This window comes from Salvia hispanica, chromosome 1, assembly GCF_029641045.1.
Source record: "Salvia hispanica isolate PSC_SH4W2 chromosome 1, Shi_PSC_v1, whole genome shotgun sequence".
In the NCBI taxonomy this organism is placed as follows: domain Eukaryota; kingdom Viridiplantae; phylum Streptophyta; class Magnoliopsida; order Lamiales; family Lamiaceae; genus Salvia; species Salvia hispanica.
Window position 1 is genome coordinate 64,986,302 of NC_142692.1, and position 9,248 is coordinate 64,995,549.

Genomic DNA, 9,248 nt, shown 5'->3' on the forward strand with positions numbered 1-9,248 from the left:
GGAAGCATGTATAAAATGCAAGAATTAGTTTTACACACGATTTTTAATTGGCTATAAGAGTATATGAATTTTATTGCAATCGAAATATATATTGTACATTTGCATGTAAACATAATCTCGGAATACTAATGATCTAATGTTCTAGTATTATATGAGTCAAGAAAGCAAGCCCGATGGTTAGAGCACTCGTATACTTTGTAAACATGAAATAAGAACTATATTTGAGACAAACTTATTTTCTAGGAACACAAAATTAGAGACAACTACCTGCGGTGTAAAAATTTAAAAATAGACAAAATTGAGGGTGAAAAAAAAAGTGTCCTTAAATTGAGGATGCAATTGTTCACTAATCTGGTACGAATTTTAAGAAATGTTAAGAAAAGTAATTAAAAAAAGTTAATGGAATAAATATCTCACTTGTATATATTAGTTTTAAATGATATGCGGGTAGAATGAGTTAGTGGAATGTGTGGCCTTTTTACCATTTATAGTAATTATGAGCCGGGACTCCTATTTGCGGACGAACCCAAACGGAAAAAACGAGACTCCTATTCACGGACACAGGGAGTACCTTTTAACTTTTTTTAAGATAATTTAAATTAGGATACTAATGTTGAAGACATTTTTAAAGCACATGTGATTTTATTCGAAAACACAAATTAATATCCCTAATTGACTGGACAAAATATCCTTAATCAGACATTATTTTTTTAGGGACTACAATTCTGAACACACAGAAACACAAGGATTTTTGCAATTCAAGATCAAATTAACTAGATTGCATTCTGGAAGTTTTGTTTCAATTTAAATTGGGTTAGGTCGACTGATTTAAGAGTAACTAAATTAGTACTCCTACTTATGTTAATTATTGCAAGATATGTTGCGACAAAGTATCGGCACACTAAATAATAAAGAAGGAAACGACACAGTATTTATAGTGATTCGGATAGCTCTCCTACATTCTGTTTGACTATGTCACAGAGAGGTCCTTTAATTATTACTAGGAAACACGACCCTAATTTACAATTAGAATCAAACTAATTTGAATCAGTGTGGCAAATTCTCCAATTAGAATCAAACTAAATCTCTCGCTTTGACTCTACTACGACGATTCTCTTTCTAACAATTAACTGCGCTTGATTAGTGATTACTCACTCACTTTTTTCAATACTTTTACTACACTTTTTTTTTTTTTTTGGTTAGATAGATTTGTACAAGAAAAAGTTATAGTTGTTACTATCGAAGCGAATCACTATTTATGACTAAATTAATTATCTATACCGAAATATTGTGTTAGAGTTTGCAAATACTCCTATAATTAAAACATTGAATTTTATTTATTGGGAAGGCCCTAAATAGAAATTGCGTCTTTCTTAATTCTTCCCTAAAAACCAAACTATTGACCAGATACCGTTTAATTTTAACCAATTAATAATAGTTTAATTAACATGGAATCTTTACAATTCTTTTGTTCAGATAAAGTTAAAAATGAAATCTGGGTCAAGTATTGCGTTTTTGTTAGTATACTATAACTAATGAACCATGATTATTGAATATTGTTTGCTCTGCTATTAAAGAATATTGTAATCCGTAAAAATTATTTCTTGGATGCGGTGTTGTTATATTAGTGCAAGATCAGATCTATGACACGAACTAAGTTCACTATCCACCAGGGTGGATATTGTTTTTAAGTTAAAGTTAATTAACTTTAAATATAATTACGTTACGAATTACTGAAAAGAATTGCCAGTGCAATTTAATTAATTGTAGTATTTGTAATTTTTCCACCGGTAAAATTGCACAACGGCGTTTTGAATTCACACATGGGACCAAAAGGAATTACAATCATGTATTAATAAAAAGTTAAACTGATTATTCTGAGAATGGCACTCTAATCATATAAAAATTGTTAAAAAAATGTTTAGATTAGTCATATTAAGAAACGCAATCATGCACGTGAGAGGACACTATAGATGTTGTGCCTTTCTGCATCAAAAAGTTGGTGAAAAAGGAAAGAAACCTCTCTCTCTCTCTCACCTCTCACTCTTGCTCCTGCGCTTTCTCTCTCTCAAAAGTTGAAGAAGACAATAAAATGATTGAAGGCTTTATAATCTAACAAGAGTCAATAGTATTGGGGCACTCAAATCTCTACTATAAAGATGAAAGCAACTCCTCAAAATCAAATATTAGCAAATTAAGAGAGAAAATGGCTCTCGAAGCACTTTCTTCAACTGAGCTCCTCAACTTCATCATGTTTGACACAGCCCCATTCCATGACTCCTCCCAACCCAGCCCCCGCGACTTCTCCAGCTGCTCCTCCATGCCTCCCCCGCCTCCCCCGCCGGAAACCTCCACCGCCGCGGCGCAGGGCCGCAAGAAGCGGCGGCGGAGGCCTAAAGTGTGCAAGAACAAAGAGGAAGCCGAAACTCAGAGAATGACACACATTGCCGTTGAAAGAAACCGCCGCAAGCAAATGAATGAACATCTTGCTGTCTTGCGCTCTCTCATGCCGGAATCTTATGTTCAACGAGTAAGCTTCTTTATACTTATGTTTATGTTAAAATTGAAATTAATTATTGAGGAGAGAACCCAATTAAGTACTATTCACTTCATGATAATAATGTGATTTGAATTTGCACTGTTTTTCTACCGAAAAGAAAAAAAGTCACAAGATTTGAATTTCAGTAAGGTACAATTTGATTCCGGAATAGTTCTTGCACTCACTCATCTTCTTCATTCATCTCTCTGTCTGTTTTGGACATATGTTGTTGTCTTTGTTCGCCTCGAGTATAAGCCAATTAGATGTGACACATTATAGCTCTACCTATATATATGAGGCAAAATTAGCTACCTATATGAGTGCTATACCACAGGTGCTTAGTCTCTAATTCATCTCAATACTTTCTCCAAATAATCTTTTAGTTATAGGTTGCATTAATTTTGCTCTTGTTGATGTTTGTGATGCAACAGAATATTGTGACGTAATACTCTCAACCTCCCCATGTCTCTTATTGTCTCTGTCCTACTAAAAATCTCATTCTCATCTTATCAACTTTCACCTCACTTACCTCATTTAATGATTCTAGTACTATTTCTAAATCATTGTTTTATATTTTATTTAATTTAATTTCAGGGTGACCAAGCCTCAATTGTTGGTGGTGCAATAGAATTTGTGAAAGAGCTAGAGCACATTCTGCAGTCACTAGAAGCAAAGAAATTTGCATTATTGGAGCATGGAAATGTGACAACAAATGATGAAAGTGATCAAAAGCCAAAAATAGGCAGCCCATTTGGTCAATTCTTTGCATACCCACAATTCAGCTGCTCGGAAAGCCAACTAGGCAACAAATACACATCACAAAGCAAGGCAGCCATTGCGGACATTGAGGTCACCCTAATCGAGACGCACGCCAACGTCCGAGTCCTATCGCGCAGGCGCGTCCGCCAGCTCTCCAAGATGGTCGCCGCCTTCCAATCCGTCTTCCTCACAATCCTCCACCTCAATGTCACCACACTCGACTCGCTCGTGCTCTACTCCATCAGCGCTAAGGTACGTGTGGACGTGCACCGGATAAACTTATTATCTCGAACGTGGTTCACTCACTCGTTCGAGATTTATTTTGTCTCTACCTAGCTAAAATCACCCAACAAAATAATGTTGGTCTCTAGATCCATTAATTAGGAATGTCACATACCACACCAATTATTAAAATTTTTGGTCCCTAACTTATATCGTTACATTTCAGCATTTTTGGTCTTATACATTGGCACGGTTTATTTGATGGTAACAAAACTAGGACTGTCGAAAATGACCTCAGCATGCAAAAGAATCTACTTTTTGGCACACAGCCTGCACCTACTTCCACATCAAACTATGTGCACTGTGCAAAAGATTCTACTGTGTGTAAATAGTACTTTTTCTTGAGGGCAATTTGGGAATTGATGTGAAATGTGATTATTTTTGCCCCTTTACTTTAATGGGTGATTTTCTAGACATAAGTAGATTGATGTTGTCTTTACACATAGATTTAGTGAACTTTTTGACGTATATTTGGGGATGAACAATTAATGAAAAAATAACTTTGCATGGTTGTTTCTTTATATAGGTGGAAGAGGGTTGCCAACTCAATTCAGCAGACGACATAGCCGGGGCAGTTCACCACATGCTGAGAATAATTGAGGAGGAAGCTATCCTAGGTTGTCACACCTAGGGTTAATATATATATTTATCAGTAAAAATTATTGAACCTTTTTCACGTTCATTGTGTTTAATTTAGGATTTAATTGCAAAATAATTCACTCTACTTTTGGTCATTAATTTTTACCAATCTAATTTTTTTTTTGTTTCAGTATTTTTCATCGACCTTTTCAGTTTTTGCACTTTGGTAGTACTACTTATTTTGCAAAATTGTTGAATCTTGATCCTGGACTTTCTCTAGTGGCTAGCTGGTCATGATACCATGTATTTTGCAGATGTAAATACTTTAATAAAAAGAAAAATAAACGAGCTATCACATTATTGCAGCACTGCAACCTTGTAATTCGATTTATTGGATGTTGAGTCTGTGTTTCTTGTACCATAAATTTCGTGTTTCTTGTAGTAGCTTCGGATTAGTAAGTCGACGATAAATTTGCAATTGAAATAATGTTGGCAAACCAATAACTAGTAAATTTCTCCCTGGATCAATATTAAGTTACACAATGTATAGGAGGATCATTGTGGTTTTGGTATCTAATCCAAGCTGTTTTAAATTTCCCAACTATTTCCTCAATTTTGATGATGCCAAAATCTATCTATAACATATACTCCTACTAGCGAATTCTTTGAGTACTGAAGGTTCTTTCTATCCTTGGCATTTCAAAACAAGATAAGTCCTATAAATAAGAGAAAAAAGTTTGCATATAAGTATGAATGCAATGAGTAGAGAGCCTAGACAAAGTGATACGATCATTAGGTTGTACATATTTATTAGGAGTAAATTTTAAATTTTAGAAAATTTTACTTATATTGTGCGGTCCATTCACACACACACACACACACAAAAATTATTGTACTCCAATGTATACGTAAATATAGTAGTAGTAAATCTAGAAGGTAAAGATAAGCTAAGATTTTGGAGAGTAGGAGAGGTGAGGGATCGCTATCCTGAATAATCCATATGCCAGGCAAGCTAGGAAATTGAGCCTCTAGATTATAGTGTTATCATGTTATGTATGTATGCTCAATATCTTCATTGTTTTATTATATGGGTAAAATGCCATTTGCATTGAATTTTGGCCTCCATTTTTGTTTTTTATATGTATCCCAAATTAAGAATAGTGTCATTTTGCGGGAACAAGATAGAGACCTATTGGAAACTTGCAACGGTGGGGTTTATGGTGTGCCGCTGCACCTGATTATTTTCACACTCGAATATTATTGGACTTGGATATTGTTTTTCTTTCTTTAAGGTTGGATAATCATAAGATAAAGCATCATTTATCTATCCTTTAATATTTTTTCAAATTTTAAATTAGTGATGCGGCGTAACATCAAACTAAAATGTCCTATTCTCACCAAGTGTCTAGCTAGAGCTAGATAACTTTTTTTACGATTAGTGGTGGATGTGAAAGTGCAAATAAATTACTTATATGGAATGTAAGGTAATCAAGTGTGTTAATTAATTCGCTATATTATGTAGTACCATCAATTAGTATGGTAAACTTTCAAATAGATCCTCATGAAAACTCTTTAATTTGGTTTCGTGATATATAACTCTTTAAATTGGTTTCGTGTATGTATCATCAGGTGTAGGTATAGCCGTATAGGTGTTTCGTCGAAGATATTATATTAATCAGTTTTAAGACTATTGAAAGACTAATATTCCCTCCGTCCACGAAAAATAGAACACTTTTAAGACTATTGAAAGACTTTTTACTGTAGAATTGATAAAGTAAGACATAAGGGGAAAAAGTAAGCTAAGAAAGAAGTTGTGTTAGTGGAATGTGAGATCCATATTATTTAAAGGTGCCCTATTTTTTGTGGACAACCAAAAACGACAAGTGTGCTATATTTTTCGTGGACGGAGGGAGTATATAACGGAGTGCTAATTCTAAAAGAAAAGGCTAATGACACCTTTTAATGCTAAGGACGCTAATTTGTGTGTTTAATTATACCATCAATATTTCATAAAGTGTCATAAAACAACAAAAGATTAAGATTATTTGCTCTCCGCTTAAAAATGCTTTCTTTTACATCCTAGGTAGTTATTTCTAATTAATTTAAATGCTAGTAATTCCGTCCCAATTTTTATATCCTTAAAAGAGTAAGTTTTTAAAATGCGAAAAGAAATGCAGAATCCTAACATGAAAGGAAAAATACAGAGTGCCCTGTAAGAACTAGTCTTTAAAGAGTAGAAGCTCAAAATGTTACTGTAAAAAAACAGAGGCTTTTAGAGTGAAAAATAGAGTTGAGTGATAAAGATGTTTACAAAAATAAATGAAATAAACTTGTTATTTCCCTGGAATTGGGCTTGAATAAAATATGATTTCGACAAAAGATTAAGTTGGGCTTAAATTTTTAAATAATTAATTTGGGAATTACTGAATCGTATATATTTAATTTGTGTATTACTGAAATTTTATTTATTTAAATGTATATCCTCCTAATTGTGAAAGTCACACACGTTTTCCCGTCATTTCTCCATTTCGTATCCATTTTGTATGACATCTAAAAGTTAACAACTGATTCGCAACCATAAGAATTAGTAAATAATATAAAAAATAGGATTGAGCTTCTAAACATGTAAATTAAAGAAAAATAGTATTGAACATTCATTCACAAATTAAGTGTAATTTTTTAGTTGTGGTGAATGGGGGTTAAAATCATAAACAATCGATATTTTCAATTTTTTTCTTGTGTGAATATGAACTAGTTTTAATGGTTGCTATCTCTATTGGGAAATATCTAAAGTCTACTTTTATATTTATACCCCATGTTTTACTTGTTTAACTTATTCACGCAGTGTTGGTATAGAAATTGTTTCTTAATGTGGATCCTTGCTCTGTATTTCAAAACTCAGCCCATGTTAAGAGAAAGCCACATCTGTCTTAGCCCAAATAAATAAATAAATTAAATATTGGGTCTGTAAACCACACTTATTTATAGGCTAAAAATTTATGAGTTGGATAGTTTTAATTACTCCCTCCGTGAAATGTTGTTCAGTTTTGTCATTTTGATCCGTCCGTAAAAGTTTGTCAACTTTGTCTTTTTTTATTTTTGGTAAATGGATCTCACTTTCCACTAACTCTTTACATTTACATTTTATTACATAAAACTAATATAAAAATGTTGGACCCTCATTGCACTAAATTTTACAACCCACTTTTCTTCACATTTCTTAACATGGCAAGTCAAATATGGACAATATTTCATGAACGAAGTGAGTACTTAATTTTTAAGTACTATTCCATTAAAGAATGTGTAGTTAAAAGGGTAATAATGTAAACTTAGTTAACAATAAATAAGATAATTAAATTGTTCATATCCATAATATCCATATTTACTAGAATCCCATTTTATGGCTAGCCATATTATGAGTACAGTATATTTAATGGACTCTGAAATATCCCACAAATTATCCGAAAAAATTGACCTTACTTTATTTGTGATCTTTTCACACAATCTACTCCCTATCTCAACATACAAATCTTACCGCTAAAAACATTCCAAGAAAAAATATAGTTTTGGGTTGATTTACCCTATTTAGAGACGAACCACCTTCCACTTGAATGTGATCTCTTCATCTCACTACATCTACTTGCACTACTCGGATCATCTATCATCAAACGCCGTTCGAAAACCGAATCCATGGACACCGATCTTCTAACCCTTCCATCCGTTTTCGCGCCCTCTCGTTGATCTCCAGTGCCAATCTCCACATTCCCCCCCGCACCTTGTGGCGATAGCGAAGGCAGAGAAGGAGGAGGAGGAGGCGATGAGGCCGGGCCCGCCACATTGGCTCGGCAAAGCGGGCAGTTGGAGTGGCATTTGAGCCACGTGTCGATGCATGTCACGTGAAATGCGTGACTACATTTGGGGAGAAGCTTAAGCCTCTCCTCTTCCACAAACTCACTTAAACACACCGAGCACTCCGTGCCTTCCACCAGCCTTTCCCTTCTCCGGTACTTGAACGTAGCCATCGACCTCACCAGCGCCTCGTCCAGCCCGCGGTTCGTCGCCACGAACCATGTCCCCTCCTGGCCGCCGTCCTCTCCGCTCTCCACGTCCACGGCGCGGCTCGTTTGGCCGCGCCTTTGGATTCTTCTCCCGCGGCAGTAGTTGGAGAGGATGGCGTGGTAGCTGAGGAGGAGCAAGGCGGCGGCCAAGAAGCCGATGATTGTGATGATGAAGGGAGAGAAGTCGGGGCCGGAGCTTCCGTCGTCGGGGAGGTATTCTGACGGTGGCGGCGGCGGAGGAGGAGGGAAGACTATGTAGCACCACTGCGGGCAGAAGAAGCTGCAGAATCCTTTAGAACAATCCTTGATGCGGCTGCCGATGGCTAGCGTATTCATAATTTTCTACGGATTATGATTTGAGAGAGAATTTGGTGTTGATTTTAGCTTATGTTGAGAGGAATGTGGAGCTGAAAGCGTGAGGGGAATGATAAAGGAGTTTATAATGGAAAGGAACAAAAGGGAAATTAAAGAGTATGTTTTGATTGGTATACCTTATCATTGACTAACCTTTATCTTTTCCTCTTTATTCCTCCATTAATCTCTCGCCCCAACCATTCAATGTCACTTTATATGACGAAATAAATAATATCAACTGAATAACGTCTTTGTTGCAGCAACCAAGTTAGTTGTACCAATCGAGATAAATCAAATTTAAGAATATTGATTATGTGGAGTTTGCGAATCTTTAAAGTTTCTTTGGAATTATTATATTACAGCGCTAAAAGGTCATGCTTGGGCGTATATTTCATTAACATATGCTTGGAGTATGAAAACGTATAGCTTTTTGTATCAATAAACTAATTCAATAGTCATGTAATCTGAAGTTGAAACTCAAGTCAACTAGAAATACTCCGGTACTAGTAGTGTAGTACTCCGTCCCTCCGCATTAGTTGAGTCATTATGCCATTTTAGTATGTTCCATAGCAGTGAAGTTAGTTCTCTTTTTAGTAAAAGTCAACACATTTTCCTCGCTTACTTTACTCTGTTTTACTTTATTCTCTCTTCATCTCTCTACATTTTTAATTTCCTAC

General features: G+C 35.2%; 2 protein-coding genes across 2 annotated transcripts; one reads left to right on the forward strand and one right to left on the reverse strand.

Annotated features, from left to right (window-relative positions):
- Positions 1-2,004: 2,004 nt before the first annotated feature.
- On the forward strand, positions 2,005-4,527 carry LOC125223769 (transcription factor bHLH71-like). Its single transcript, XM_048127062.2, has 3 exons — positions 2,005-2,530; positions 3,134-3,550; positions 4,107-4,527. Exons 1-3 carry the CDS (start codon positions 2,207-2,209, stop codon positions 4,209-4,211), a joined length of 846 nt encoding a protein of 281 aa, XP_047983019.1. The 5' UTR covers positions 2,005-2,206; the 3' UTR covers positions 4,212-4,527.
- A 2,989-nt stretch (positions 4,528-7,516) lies between these two features.
- On the reverse strand, positions 7,517-8,741 carry LOC125223167 (E3 ubiquitin-protein ligase Os04g0590900-like). The gene has a single exon (XM_048126179.2). It carries the CDS (start codon positions 8,551-8,553, stop codon positions 7,741-7,743), a length of 813 nt encoding a protein of 270 aa, XP_047982136.1. The 5' UTR covers positions 8,554-8,741; the 3' UTR covers positions 7,517-7,740.
- Between the last annotated feature and the right edge of the window lie 507 nt (positions 8,742-9,248).

Coding starts and splice junctions, on each gene's coding strand:
- LOC125223769 (XM_048127062.2), top strand. CDS start 2,207: ATGGCTCTCGAAGCACTTTCTTCAACTGAGCTCCTCAACTTCATCATG. Junction 2,531..3,133: donor CGGAATCTTATGTTCAACGA/GTAAGCTTCTTT, acceptor ATTTAATTTCAG/GGTGACCAAGCCTCAATTGT. Junction 3,551..4,106: donor TCTACTCCATCAGCGCTAAG/GTACGTGTGGAC, acceptor TTCTTTATATAG/GTGGAAGAGGGTTGCCAACT.
- LOC125223167 (XM_048126179.2), bottom strand. CDS start 8,553: ATGAATACGCTAGCCATCGGCAGCCGCATCAAGGATTGTTCTAAAGGA.